The sequence below is a fragment of the Grammomys surdaster genome, unplaced genomic scaffold (assembly GCF_004785775.1).
Source record: "Grammomys surdaster isolate TR1022 unplaced genomic scaffold, NIH_TR_1.0 126051, whole genome shotgun sequence".
In the NCBI taxonomy this organism is placed as follows: domain Eukaryota; kingdom Metazoa; phylum Chordata; class Mammalia; order Rodentia; family Muridae; genus Grammomys; species Grammomys surdaster.
In genome coordinates, this window is record NW_021620862.1 from 1,437,133 (window position 1) to 1,453,035 (window position 15,903).

At 40.9% G+C, this 15,903-nt stretch overlaps 1 protein-coding gene across 1 annotated transcript in view; it reads left to right on the forward strand.

The window, feature by feature from the left end:
- The first annotated feature begins 850 nt into the window (after positions 1-850).
- The window catches only part of Kmo (kynurenine 3-monooxygenase), a 30,053-nt gene continuing 15,000 nt past the window's right edge, over positions 851-15,903 (forward strand). The window contains exons 1-5 of the mRNA XM_028755258.1: positions 851-1,111; positions 6,907-6,976; positions 7,284-7,381; positions 8,338-8,427; positions 13,196-13,244. Coding sequence (XP_028611091.1) covers positions 1,058-1,111; positions 6,907-6,976; positions 7,284-7,381; positions 8,338-8,427; positions 13,196-13,244 — 361 coding nt within the window. The 5' untranslated portion in view covers positions 851-1,057. The remainder of the gene's footprint in view (positions 1,112-6,906; positions 6,977-7,283; positions 7,382-8,337; positions 8,428-13,195; positions 13,245-15,903) is intronic.

The following is a 15,903-nucleotide window of genomic DNA, read 5'->3' on the forward strand; positions in this document are numbered from 1 at the left end:
TGAGTAATCCACACAGCAAACCACAGCTTGTCTCTGGACAAGAGAAATGGGCTCCTGAAGAGACAGGATTCACAGTATTACCATTGTCTGTATACCCTTGCCATGTCTTTAACTTCATGCCATGTGATCTGCAACCTACTAGAAAGACTCAGCCGTTTTCTAGAACATCTAGCATACTCTCCCACAGGGGGCGCCATCGAGTGGTGTTTCCTTCTAGTCCCTACCCAAGGAAATGCTCCTTGTGTTCTCATCAGAAATTAGAAAAAACAATAAATCTTCACTGATGCTCTTATTCTACTTTATATTACAGTAAGGTCCAGAAAAGAAGCACAGCTCACAAATAGGCCCCAAACCAAGTACTATACGCCTCAAATGAAGTAGAGATGTCAAAGTGCTGAGACACCCTCACACCAGACATTCCAGAAGAGATGCAGGGAGCTTACCATCTTGCCCATGGCAAGGCATGAGCTAGATTCTAAAGTCCTGTGCAAGAAAAAAACAAACAAAGTGAAAACCTGGGCAGTTGGTTACATATCTACAAATCCTGCTCAGGAGACAATTATTAAGACAGCAAAGAATGGTTTCCAACAGAGACAGTTAAAGGCAATAAGCCCACAAGAACCTTTCAGGGAAATTCTTGGTTGGTCTCAGTAGCAAGAATTAGCTGCAAATCCAGGTCAGCTCAGTTTCTTTGAGAAGAGGAAGCTGCTTCGGGACCTCAGACAACATAAGTCTCATTCACACCCATATTTTGAATGAAAACGAAACTGACACACGTGGTAGAAAAAGAAGAAGAAAAGCCCCAAGGCTGTTATTTGGGGAAAAAAAAGTGTCTTTTACGTGACTGGGTTTTTCAAATTTTGGTTATCACAGTGAATTGTCTCCGAGAGCCAGGCTGATTGGACTTTGGGCTTCTAGTGAGTTAAACACTATCAGAGGAAGTGAGCTTTGACCAAACCTTGCTTCTGGCTCACAAAGGCTCTGGGCCTCTGGCAATAAATAGAACGCAAAACATCAGCATGTAGGGCAGAGAGTTCCAGCCTGAACAGAGGCAGCTATGGCATCATCTGACTCTCAGGGAAAAAGAGTGGCTGTCATCGGTGGTGGTTTGGTAAGACTATTCAGACATTTATTGCTCTTCAGGTGTTTTATTTTTGTTATTGTTATCTCACTAATGACCGGTTACTTTTGTGGATTGTTGATTCTGTCAAAACTTTTGATGTTTAAATATATATGCTAGAAATATAGTAGTGCTTTTTACTACAGTTATCAACACAAAATAATCGCTGATATTTCTATGTATGCGTGTTGGGTGCTAATCATGTCTCTCTACCCTTCTACACTCTTCCTTCTCCCACATCTCCTCAATCTCTCTGAAACTTCTAGGTCTTCTTTCTTCTTCACTTCTCTCTCTCTCCCCCCCCCCTCTGTGTGTGTGTGTATGTGTGTGTGTGTTTCCATATGTGACAGAAAATATGCAGTACTTGTCTTATGTATTTATATTTCATCTATCCCAATGTCTTCCAAATCTACTCATTCTTACTGAGACGACCTGAGACACATTCTTGTTTTTAAATAACTGGATTTCATTCTTCTTTATGGCTAAACACTACTCCATTGTGTGTGTACCATATTTTCTTCATCTGCTCATTCACCAGCAGCCATCTTGACAATAAATACAGGTAACAGCATTTGTTTTAAATTGTTCTTTCCAGGAAATGTATTTGATATCCACTAAACACACGAGTGTCTGTTTTCTTTTATCATTTTGGTTTAGTATTTCCTAAAAGATAAAACAAATTTCACCTTATTTTGTTTCCAAACATGACTTTTCTTTTAAAACAGGAATCTATCTCAGGTCATTATAATAAAAACATTTTGTCCCACTCTGCTTAAGGAGAGGAGTGCAAATGTGTGTTTTATTTTCATAGCCGAAGCTAGCTCCCTTAAAAAAAAATATGTACATTTTTTCTCAATAGAACTTCAATATTAAAAAAAAAATCCACTTAATTGAAATCATCACAGATGCTCTTTAAAATTAAGAACGGAACCTCTCTACAATTCAGTTACACCACTTCTCAGTTTATATCTATAATAAGCAAGTCTACGTACTGTAGAGAAACCAGCATGCTTGTGTCCACTGTTGCAGTACTCCCAACAGCTAGGTGACAGACTGACTAGGGAGCCACTAGAAGATGAATGAATAAGGAAATGGTCACACACACACACACACACACACACACACACACACACACACCATGCACACAGGTATTACTCTCCCATAAAGAATAATAAAATTGTGTTGCTCGTGGGAAAATGAATATGGCAGGTCCTTTATTATATCTGATTCTAAAGAAGCAGGTATGGTTGCCCACATCTGTAATGCTAGGCCTCAGCAGAGCAGGGGAGTGGAGTGAGGTTGGGGTTTACCTGGGATGCACAGTAAGTGCCTGTGTCTCAGCAAAGCAAGCAAAACAAAGCACTCAGGAAGAGCATCATGTGCAGTGGGTGTCAGGCATCAGGCCAGCCTTTGCACTAACTCTCTCCTATTAAATTGCTGAACAAAATGAGAATGTATACATTGCTGCCTGTGTCGTTTAAGGTACCATGGATAAAGGAGTGGGCCTTCTAGGGAGGAGAAGGGTAATGGAGAAGGAAACAAGGAGTCAGCAGTGAGCTATCAAAGCAAACAAGGCACTGCTTGGAGGGGAGGGTCTTGCAAGTTTTTGTTTGTAGTCCCAAAGATAGCCTTCTGATGAAGGGATAGGACCAGCCACCTCAACAGGATGGGAAGCAGACATGGCCAGGGCATATATATAGCATCTTAGAAGATCAGGGAAGAAGACTGGATTCTATTCAACGTTGCACTATGCTTGAGGGCTTGGGGTGGGTGAGGATTTTAGTAAGAAAGAAGACTGATTTTGAAAGATCCTCCAAGCTGGGCATGGTAGGGCATGCTGGTAATCACATCAGCAGGAGGCTGAGGATGGATGGAAGTTCCAGGCAAGTCTGGGCTTTAAAGCAAGTCTACCTAAAAACAAACAAACAAACATCCTCAGGCTTTTTGTGGAGAACATTTAGGGATATTAGGGAGCACCTGCCCAGTTAGAAAGCTGCTATCCATCCATGACTTACTCAAGGGCAGCAGCAATAACGGAAGGGAACAAATCTACCTGATTTTAGAAGATGCAAAACTGTGTCCTCCCTCTTTCCCTCTCGCTTGCCCTTTCCCCCACAGAGCGCCCATTCTCTCCATACATGTACATATATATGCACATGTATATGAGATAGGTATACATCCCATTACCCTGCTGGGTCCCCTCCCCCTTTACACCTCTTCCCCCCTCAAGCTCCCTTCCTCCCTTAATCCCTCCCCCAATGTTTAAATATGCATTTCATAAGTGAGAGGAAACATGCTGTTTGTCTTTACATTCCGCCTGATGTTATCACCTTTGACACCACCCATTTTCCTATAAATGTTATCATTTCACTATTTTCCAGCTAAATAAAATTTCATTGAGTAGATGTACCACGTTTTCTTTCTCTTCTTGAAGATTTTTTTATTACATTGGTTCTTAACAATTTCACATTATAAAATGCACACTATTTACTCTCCCTCACCCTTTCTAATCTCCTCCCTCCTCCCTCTTCCTTCCTCCCTTTTGGTTTGGTTTTGCAACCCATTTACTTTAACCAGGTCCTCTGTGTGCCTGTCCATTTTGATTCCCACTCTTTCAGCTCTGAGATTTCTCCCTGTCATTCCATCCTGAGGACATCCTAACAGCACATGGTATGGACTTTGATGGGCTGCAGAAATCTATCTTCCTTTATTCAGGAGGTCAAGGGGTGCTTTTAATGTTTCTGTGAACCCTCCTCTATCTTTAAGAGTTTTACATGGGCTTGGTTTCATCAAAGAAGTTTTAACTCTATGCCCTCTGCCTATATCTAACAGTCTTGATGGGTTTTTGAAGTCCTTTACAGAACCTAGTCTTTCCTACATGCAAAAAATATATCCCACACCTTGCTACTTGCTTATTATTAGGTCCTTGGCGCAGTGCTTTAAAACATGTGTAGCACTAGTTCCTAATTATCTATGTCCCTGTGGGAGGCCACGCTCACCACATCTTCCTTACTGTGCTTGCCCAGTTTCTTCCTTCCTCCATCCTCTCCCTGTGGTCAGGAATCCAGCTGTGCCTTAGCAGAGCTGTGAGAGGCTTTGGAGTGACTTTCACATCACATTTCCATGTTATCTCCTTGTCTTCTTAGTCACTTGCCACCTAACAACCAAGACGATACTGACAGTCTTTCCAAATTATGCGCTTTCTACAGCAGCTGAGAAGAGGGAGTACATTCAGAGTGTAAATCCTGTATCCCAAGCCATAGGATCAGCTCTGACCGCTGAATACATGTCTATGTTTCCATTTTAGCTTTAGGTGAGCCTCAGTTTCACAGAACTGGAATCCTCAGTCTTTAACATACTATTGTGACTCTGTTTGGAGACAACTCTCCTAGTTACTTTTTGTTGCTGCTCCTGGTTTATTATTAACAATAAGCAGGGACGAGTCCCCCTTAATACAAGAACTAATATATTTCATTGTCTTCCGCTCACCTTTTCTTCCTTGCCCACTAGAACATTGCCCCAAATATTATCCTTTTATTTATACTTGTATCATATCTATAATCATATGATCATAACACATTAATAAATATAAACATGTATTTTAATTATATATGCTTTATATATAATATATAATTTAATTATACACACACACATACACCTGTGCCTAGCATAGCCAGGGACACCCACGTCTACTACACTGCTTGTTATCCTTCCTTGACTGAAGGTAACTTTTCAGGTAATAGATAAATTGATCTCTTGCTTCTAAGTCCTAGGCTCTCCGTTCTGGAGCCATCTCCTTACTTTAAGGCTTTGCTCGCCTCCCGTCATTTAAATCATAGCTTGTGGTCCTTACCAGCTTTCTTCTGAGCTTTTTCCTTAACAAAAGGGACTTATTTCTGATGAGCTTATTTCTTGAGCTCATTCCTATTTTCTTGACCTTGTTGTCCCTGGAGCCACATCATTTCCTGAACCAATATTTTTATCAATTTGAGAGGAGCAGTTATGATTCTTTTCTGATAATAAAGTAAACTATCACAAACTATTACTGCTTCTTCTCCACATGGCTCAATATTCCCAATCCTCAAAGGCTGACTAGCAGTAATCTTCAGGAAGATTTACCAACCCTCTTGTTAGGATTATCTGTCATCATGTAACAAACTCCCCTAAAACTGAGTATCCTAAAATAGTGACATACTGAGTCTCATTTAGTGGGTTGGGGCCAGTAGTCATGTCCAAGGCGTCATTGGACAAGCCATCCAAGATAACATATGCCCATACTTGCTGGTTGGCGTCAATTACTGTCAGTCAGTTCCTGGCTGAGAACAGTGCATGTGGCTTGTTCATGTGATTTCACACATGTGTTACCATCCAGGTCTTTACAGTCATAATGATATAAGATCAGTGGGTAAAATGCTTATTGTGTAAGCAGGAAGATTTAAACTCAAATCCCTGGAACTCAAAGAAAAGTCACGTGTAGCCCTGCTCTAACCCCAATACTAGGAACAGAGAGGTTGATCCCTGGGACTTGCTGGCCAGTCAGTCTAGCCAATGGACAAGCCTGAGGTTCAATGGGAGACCCTATCTGAAAAACTAAGGACAATCAAGGAAAACACCTAACAGTGACCTCTAGTCTCCACACAAGCATGTGAACCCACACACACGTGCACACGTATGCAGATACCACACCCACAATTAAATAAGTCAATAATGATCGTTTATATATGAACGAATCTCCAAATCATGATGCTGTGTTGAAGAAGCAAGTACTTAATTAAAAAAATCCAAAGTGTGTTTCTAAGAATATAGTTCAAAGATGGACAAAATTAAGCTATATCCCATAAGGAAACAAACTTAGGTGGGAAAACCAGGAAGACGCAAGAATAAATTACCAAAAGTTCAAGTGTTCGTCTCCAAGAAGGAAGAGGGTACGGTGATTAGGTAGAGGTGGGAGAATGTTAGAAGGGAGAAATATTCTAGTTGGGTTGTTTTTGGTTTTGTTTTTTATTTATTTTTTTGTTTTGTTTTGCTGTTTTTACCTGAGTATCAGTTATAAAGTCTAAGTGGGCATAAGGGTCTGCTCTGTAGTTATTCTGCAAAGTACCCACATTTTATGTTCTTTCTCTTTGTAAGTTAGATATATCACTATTAAAAGAAAAAGTAAAAAAAGAGAAAAAGAAAGAAGGAAAGCCAAACCTGTCTCTACAACAACAACACTTAATCTTGAATTACTCTGATTATTTGGTTTTCTTTTCTTTTTCATTATTGGGGATTGAGTTGAGAGTTCTGCATATGACATGCAAAGGTAGTATTCCTGGGTCACCTTTTTATATTGAGACAAGCTGCTCCTAAGTTGCACAGGCAGGTCTTGAACTCAAGAACTTTCTGCCTCATCTAGATTACAGGCTTGCATAATCAAGCCCAGACAGATAATTTGGCTGGTCTTGCCTCTAATCTTCTTGAACAGTGACTACGATGAAGTCAATATAATGAATGAACTATTATATCTACCCATACAAATTATTGTGTTTTGGGCTGGAGAGATGGCTCAGAGGTTAGAGCACTGTCTGCTCTGCCAGAAGTCCTGAGTTCAATTCCCAGCAGTCACATGGTGACTCACAACCATCTGTAATGAAATCTGATACACTCTTCTGGTGTGTATGAAGACACCGACAGTGTACTCATATAAATAAAAAATAAATATTTAAAAAATATTGTGTTTTCCACCAAAATGTCTCTGTATGTACTGAACCAAATGAAGACATGAAAAAGATGATTCTGATTTCTAGGTTGGAGCATTGAATGCGTGCTTCCTTGCAAAGAGGAATTTCCAAGTTGATGTGTACGAAGCTCGGGAAGGTAAGTTGGTAATAGAACCTGGGAGAAATGTTTCTGATTCCTTGATCTACCTCTTTAGATTTTCTGAATAAAAGACAAATGTTTTGATAAAAATCAATTTAAGATACAGGAACTATTTGTAAGTTTTTAAAACCTCAGTGATCTAAATTTAATCGAATACCAATATACACTTGGTGTTTTCTATCCACAAGTTAATGAGCTTTTCAATTTGATTCTGAATTGAGCAGTTGCTCAAACACGAGGATCTGCTCACTCCTTAGCATCATTTAAGAAAGCATGTCCAACATGGCGTCTGTTCCGTTTTTAGATATTCGAGTGGCTACATTTACACGTGGAAGAAGCATTAACTTGGCCCTTTCTTATAGAGGACGGCAGGCCTTGAAGGCCATTGGTCTGGAAGATCAGGTACATTGTTGATGCAGTTTTCTTTCTTTAAAAAGATGAGTGTGTGTGTGTGTGTGTATGTATGTGTGTGTGTGGATGTGCGTGGATATGTGTATTGTGTGTGTGTATGTGTGTGTGTGTGTGTTTGTGTGTATGTATGTGTGTGTGTGTGTGTGTGTGATGTTGCCCTGTGTGTTCATATATGTGCTAGGTGACGATACCTATGCTATTACATATAAATGGTAAAAGTGTTGGACATCCGACTCCACCATGCTTTCTGTTATACTTCCAGGACAGGGTTTTTCATTGAGTCTTGGGTTTGCCACTGGCGTGGTCCTTATGCTTACACAGCAACCATGCCTAGTCACTAAACTGCTGCCCTGATCCTCAAAAAAGTTCTTTTGTGAAGCTGATGATGTTTAATGGTTTTCAACAATCCCATTGCATTGATTTTATCCTGATTTGAAATGTCATTTGATGCCAACCTACACATGAAAATTCATTCTGCAAAGGCTTGGAAAGTTGCAAATTTGACAAGCTAGTGAACCTTTAGCACATGGTGAGTGGAAAGGCTGGAGACATGAAGATAGGACAGGATACAGACATGACATTACAACCCCATCTGATGTCATGAGTCATGCTGGACTCTTATAGGAAGGCGGATCTCCGATTGGGTGGGTAAGAATGCTCTAGTTTCCTTTTCAGTTGCTATGATGAAACACTCTGATCAAAAGCAAATCAGGAGAGGAAAAGGTTCATCTCATCTTACAGGTTCCAGCCCATCACTGGGGGAAATCAGAAAAGGAACTTGAAGGCAAGGTTGCTTGCTATTTCATGCACTATTACCTGAGACCAGGGAATACACATCCAAGGAGATTCAACAGACTAACTGATAAATCACATTTAAATTCACATCTATTTAACTCTCGGAGTGGTATGTCTTACTGGTGGAAATGGCTATTTCTGGTTCTTCTTAGATCGTTTCCAAAGGTGTGCCTATGAAAGCCAGAATGATCCACTCTCTTTCGGGAAAGAAGTCTGCAATCCCCTATGGGAACAAGTCGCAGGTAGGTTTACATTGGACACAGTGGGATTATGCAAAATTTCTGAGTCCGATGCGTGCAATGTGCCTCTTGCTTGTTAGCCACTCCTTTCTTCCCTTGTACTAACTAGGGTACCTCAAACCTTGGTCTAGAAACTAGTTAGCTACTTAGTTCATAGGAGATGCTCAAGTCAGGGCCCAGCCAACAACACCATGACAAAAACGGGGCTACTGCTATCAATCTCCCCCGGCTACTTCTTATTCTGCGCATGACTCCTGCTGCCCAGCTGTTTGGGATGCCCTCTGTCTCCCATTCAATTAGAGAGAATCACCATGCTGTTTGTTGTTGAGTACCATGTACAAGGACAACTCCGGAGCATGCTGTGCTGCAGTTGCCTTCCCCTCAATGACCCTCTTGCCCTGGGTTTGCTTATAATAGACTATATAGAATGAATGAGAAATGTTTTCAGTGCCTTATAATTCCCAAAACAACAGAGGCTAGAGAGTGATGTAGTTTTTGAAAACAAATCCATTATCCTGCTCTGTGTTTTTCATGCTGACGTTCATAACTGGCAGAAAATATTTTTACATCTAATTATACCCTTTGAGTTTAGTTTTCTGAGAGAGAATGGAGGCTTCAAATATTCACTGCTGAGAGGGGGATTCCCAGTTTGCTTTATTTTTGTGGGGCCACACCCTTATGAAGCACAGAGCACGAGTCAGGTTCACATTCTTCTGAAGGACAAGGGATGGTCATCAGGTTCATGGGAAGAGACATGAGTAGAATAAGACAAGGAAACTTCATTGCATGGCATGGACAGGAAATGGAAAAGTGGTTTGGAGAACGAGGGAAGTTGTAGTTTACAAGAAAGCTACAGAGAAAGTTTGAAACAATGTTTCGGAATTTTAAATCAGTAGCAAACCAGAATTAATCTAATCAAAAGGCGGAAAACTGGGTGAGACTTCATTTCTAAGACTTAAATCTGAAATGCCAAGTATATCTCAGAGGTCTGAAGGAGAGAAAATGTAAGTTCACTCTCACATAGTAGAATCTTTAGATTTATTTATCCAGCTGCCATGTTTCATAAAGGAGGACACAGCCACAGACTCATGTGAGATTTATCAAGACAAAACTAAGGCAGCTTTCTTGTCAGCAGTGTGACCCGGAAGCCAGGCAGCACTGCATACAGCCAGCCTCATTGCTCTCTGATTGACAATCTCATGTCACTATTCTCATGTATTACCATGGAGCATCCTGAGGAGGCTGAGCCATCCAACTGAGCTGACTCCAGAGTGAATCACCTATCAGTAAACAAAGACCTTCCAATAGTAGTTCAAATCCCAGAGAAACTAGATAAAGAGAGTGACTGGGACCAGAGGCCACGATGCTTTCTTGATTCCCCAAGAGGGAGCAGGTGTGTGTGTGTGTGTGTGTGAGTTCTAATTTTAGAGCTTTCACTGCAACAGGGAGGAAGTGGTCCCTTCCCCACCTCCGCTGCTATTTCTCAATTCTTTCAAACTGGGTGACTGCCAAGTTTACACCCACATTCATCCTTCAGGGTATGCATGATTACATTGACATCCGTTGTGTTTTAGTTAAACAAAAGGCCACCTTGCCCTTTAAGAACTATATCAAGTTGTTTGAACCACTCAGTTACTCTGCCTGAGGAAATCCAGTTATCCTTGTGACCTCGAGATTTCTACACATTTTCAGGGAGACAGCCTTATTTTGGCCTCGGCAGCCTCTTGGCACCTGGGTCCCTCTCACCCAGTATTGGCTAGCTGCCACCAAGATCCAGATGTGAAATCCACCACTTCAACAGTGTCTATGTATACAACTTCCTCAGAAGAACATGCATTGGAGCTAGGAAGAGGACTCAGAGAGTAATTGTGCTTGCTGTGTAAGCATGAGGCCCTGAGTTGAATTCCCTAGCATCCACTCTGGAGAGACAGCTCAGCAGTTAAGAGCACTTACTACTGTTCCAGAGGGTCTGAGTTCAGTTAGCTGCTCTCACGTTGGGAAGCTTGCAATCACCTGTAAGTCCACCTTCAGAAAGCCCAACACACTCTTCTGATCTCCACGGGTACCTGTATACCTGTATTCACACACACACACAGAGAGAGAGAGAGAGAGAGAGAGAGAGAGAGAGAGAGAGAGAGAGAGGAGAGAAACATACTTTCAATGACCCACCACTCACATAAAAAGCCAGGCACAGGCACACCTACCCCTGCAATCCCAGCGTTGTGAGGTGCAGAGACATGACAATCACCAGGCCTAGCTAGCTGCCAACCTGGCTCCATGTTCAGTGACAGCCTGTTTCAGAGGAATAAGGCAGAGAGTGACAGAGCAGGACACTCAATGACTTCCGTACCCACCACACTCAACATTACACACAAACACACAGAGAGAGGGACAGAGGGAGACAAGGTGACAAGGCTAGAAGGAGAGAGAGGGAGAGAGAATGAATCTACTGAAAAGCTCCGGGCCATGGAGGAAGCATTTTGCACAAGATACACAGTTTAGATATTGGTGACGTGAAAACCTGACTTCCCAAATCCTTGTTCCTGTATCTGTTGGCCTCTTGTCTCTTCCCTCCACACCACACACAGTGGCTTTTGTACATGTCCCTCTCCCTCCTGGCCTGCCCTGGTAACTGTCACAATCCTGTGTAATACACAGAGGTGGGTGGACAAAGCTGTGGTCACACTCCTACGTCTCTGTGTTCCCATGCTCCCTTAGTGAGAAGCACTCTCCTTTGAAGGCAGCGTGTTGTATTTGAAGTACTCTGCGCTAAAACTATTGCATTACTGTTCTCCAAATACAATGTTTAACTTGGCTCTTAGCCTTGTGTTTTCTCATAGTGACCTCTAGGGATTAGCCTTTTAGAATGGGTGTTGGAGGCATGTACTGTGTCAGGAACAACACCGGCTCTTGCTTCTGGGACAATGCCGCCAGACAGTTGAAGTAGATGGGGTGGAGAAGTCCTGGTGGCCGCATTGGACTGATATGTTCTATTGATTCCCCTGGCACAAAAGCCCTATAACTAATATGTGAAGGATCTTTTCACCACATTGACTTAAACAAAGCTTTATAATTGGAATATTTCTTATCATCCTTTATAATGTTTCCTTGCTGTGCTGGGAATGGAACTCATGGCCTTGCTCATGCTGGCAAGCCACAGTCCCTGGCCTCGCACACTCTGAACACACATGCCAAGTTAGCTAGTCCTAACAGCAAACACCTCCTCAGCCACTGTCACTGTGACAACTGAGTCATCTTTATACTGCGTTTAGATTTGATTATTAAGGTCAAGTTTCTACTTCAGAATGAGAGGAAGAGCCGGGCGGTGGTGGCGCACGCCTTTAATCCCAGCACTTGGGAGGCAGAGGCAGGCGGATTTCTGAGTTCGAGGCCGGCCTGGTCTACAGAGTGAGTTCCAGGACAGCCAGGGCTACACAGAGAAACCCTGTCTCGAAAAACCAAAAAAAAACAAAAAACAAAAAAAAAAAAACCAAAAAACAAGAATGAGAGGAAGAGCCACAAGTTAGCATTTTTGTGTCTCTGCTAATTTGGAAAAATGATATACTTTAAATAGTTAAACAATGAATTCATTCTGACTCCATCTGTGTGCTTGTTTGGCTTGGTTTGCGGAGAGAGGGTTTCTCTGTGTAGCTCTGGCTGTCCTGGAACTCACTCTGTAGACCAGGCCAGCCTCGAACTCAGAAATCCGCCTGCCTCTGCCTCCCAAGTGCTGGGATTAAAGGCGTGCGCCACCAATGCCCGGCAAAAGTCTATTTCTTTTCTTTTCTTTTTTTTTTTTTTGAGACAGGCTTTCTCTGTGTAGTCCTGGCTGTCCTGGAACTCACTCTGTAGGTCAGGCTGGCCTCATATGCATAGAGATCTGCCTGGCTCTGCCTCCCAAGTGCTGGAATTAAAGGGGTAGGCTACCACTACCCCAAATTCACTCAAACTCGTAAGACTGAATTGTGACGTTCATGGTCCATGATAGGTATTTCTGAGATATATATATATATATATATATATATATATATATATATATATATATATATATATGTTTAAACTTAACTTTTTATGACTTTACCAGTGTGGAGATGACTATAAGCAACCCAAGATCTATTATTATGCATCAGCTTTTACTTTACTAGATTTTTGGTTCTGCTTTTAAACTAAACTAAAAATAAAACATTTTAACTGATTCTTAAAGCATTATGGTCCCTAGACACCACATGTGCATTGCATTATGGGACAGTCAACCTGCTACATTTTACCACAAAGTCTGAAATAACCGATATATGTCATAGCAGAGGCTGTCCTCCCCCACCCCTTACCCCTCAAACCCTGTTACCGTCACACACAGTTTTCTCTGAAATTAAGCCCTTGGAGGTAGATTTTTTTTAAAATGCATTTGCTTTGATGTTATCAGTAATGAAACAATGTAGCAACCATATTTAGGGAGCTCTGATGGAAATATGCAATTTAGAATATTGTTAAAATTATGTTAAAGAAATTAATATTTTCACTGTATGAGGTTTGATTTTTTTATAGTATCAAAATTTGAGAACAACTAAGATAAAATTTTCGATAGTATATTAAGCATATTAGATTAAAGTTATTTATTATTATCATCATCATTATTGCCATACTACTTAGCTAAATCGTTCTAAAATTAGTTTACAACATTCAGCTAAATAGTGAATATTTCTTCTTGCTGAGGAACTTAGTTACATTTGCCCACTCTCCAGGAATGATGTCTACTTTGTTTTTCTTGCAGTATATCCTTTCCATAAGCAGAGAAAACTTAAACAAGGATCTTCTGACTGGTAAGCCAGATTCACCAGATTGAGTAAAGCCCATGAGACTATTTGGCTTGTCACATGACTTACTAGGGTTTGGTTGCTGTTCCTTTTCATGGGTTATAAAAAGTAAGATCGTGTACATTACAGTGTCCTTGAGAAGTAGTAGTAAGATTGTCACAGAGTCTGTCTCATCAATTATCTAAGTGAGAATAATCCATTCCCTAGACATTGCAATTCTACCACACATTGCTCAGTCAAGCACTCACAGTCCAATGGGTCAAGAAACATAAACTGACAGCTTGGCCGGTGCTCTATCAGACATGCATGTCAGGGAGAGAAGATATGTAGGCTGAAAGGATACAGGCTTGCGGGCATTGTCACAGCTCCTGAATGCCAAACCAAGGCCCGGGGCAAAGTTAGAAAGCTGTGTGGTGAAGGGGAGGGCAAATTCATGTCTTGAGCAGAAAAATAGGCTGTGTAGAGGGTAGTGAGAAAGTGGAAGATGCAAGATCTCAAGATCTAGTTCTTAAGTTTGTTCTCTGAGTGATTAGAGAGGCCCACCCATAGAAAGCTACCAGGCTCTTTAAGTAAATCTGCAATTTAGGGAACCAGAACCCCACACCCTTGGTAACCTCTCATACCCTTGACTTCTCACTCGTCATTAAATCTAATAGTTAATTTTACCAGTTCAGAGATTATTTTTTTAACAGATTCACTATCAGCAGAACATACCCCTCACACATTCCTATCTTTTATTTTTAATTTTAAAAGCTTTTACTTTTTCGATCATATAATTACATCATTCCCCTCTTCCCTTTCCTCACTGCTAAACCATCCAGATACCCGCTCCTTACTCTTTTTCAAATACATGGTCTCTTTTTTCATTAATTGTTATTACAGGCGTGTGTGTATGTGTGTGCGTGTGTGTGTGTGTGTGTGTACATATATACATATATATATGTGTGTATGTATACACATATACATATATATTCCTAAATATAACCTTTTTGATCTGCTTAATGCTATTTGTGTGTATGTGTTCAGAGCTGATCATTTGGTGTTAGCTAACCAGTTGGTGTGCTCCTTCCTGGGAAAGACAACTAACTGGCTTCTCCCCCCTCGGCATTCCTTAGTTGTCCACAGTTCTCTGCATAGGGTTGAGGCCCCATGGGCTTTCCCCCACCCACTTTGCTGCTGTCCTTGTTCAGCCCATGTTTAGGCAGGCACGTGGTGAGGCTTTATGGGTGTAGCTTCTGACAGTAGGAGGAGACCCAGACCCACAGCAAAATCTCTGATCCTGTGGCTCTCACAATCTCCCTGTCCCCTTCCGTAATGCTTCCTGAGCCTTACATGCAGGGGTGTTTTGTATATGTATGCTTTGGAATGGCTCCACGGCTCTGTGTTTTGATTGGTTGTGGTTTTCTGTAATGATCTCCATCTGTTGCAAAGAGAAGTTTCCTTAATGAGGGGTGAGAACGACTATGGATATAAGGATTTATTATGCTAGTTTAGTAGAGTGGTGGTTGTAGATTTTCCTCCAAGACCCACAACTTCTCTAGCCCTGAGTAGTTGACTTGGTTCTCAGTCCTTTTGCTGAGCTTCTTGATGTATCCTAGAAGCCTTTGACTTCTTAGAAAGTTAACTATCCCACAGAATTAATTTTATCTCTAGTTATATTTGGAACTGTCTTTTCGATAGATTGTGAACGGAGGGGGACCAATTTACTACACACATCCCTGTTGATCTTTAGAAAGAAGACAAATACCAAGCTGTTTTTAGGAATAGCAATGTAGCAGATCTGTTCAACAATCTCTGAATTTGCTAAGATAATGATTATAGCAAGTTGATGTTGAAGCACCAGGTACTATAGCAAGTGGTTCATAAGCACTAGTTTCCACAGTCCATTCAACAACTATGTGAGGTGGGAATTAAGCTTATCTCAGCTTTATAAATAGCAAAATGACAGCTTAGAGATCTCAGTTCTCACTGATAAAAGTGGCTGAATCTAGATTTGAGCTTTAGTCTGTTTATTCCAAAATCTTTGCTCTTTAATGACTCAATTTCTGATTTTAATATTATGTGTGAAATATGTGCTAACATTAAAGAGCTGAAATATGAAACAGGCACACTCTTGGTATACATGATAGATATTTACATTCTGTTTTTCTCTAGGGTTATGCTTCAAGGGCTCTAAATTAATAAAGAAGTGTGTATGTACATCTCTTTCTATGTATGTATGTATGTATGTATGTATATGCATATATATGTATATGTGTGTGTGTATGTGGGGGGGAGAAAGAGAGAGGGAAAAAGAGAGAGAATCTCTGATCTAAGCATTGTTTGGCATATAAAATTCTTCACTGCAAGGCATGAAACATGTGAACCACCCATTCCATATATTTGATTAATTATAAATACTTTTCTTGAACTAAATCACCTCCCTTATAAAAGCATTGCAGGTAAAGCCATTCTCAGATGCATCTACTTTTCATGGACAATTGTTTCATGGTTTGTTCGTTCATTCAGTATTAATAATAAGGAAAATATGGATCAATGTGGTTGGGACATTCAATAACTCCTGTATCAAGACACTTGTAAAGGTCTTTTTCTAAAAGTAATTCTCAAGTTTCTTATACAGTGTTCTTCCCAGTGAACATCATAAGGTTGCATGTCCAGTTTGGGA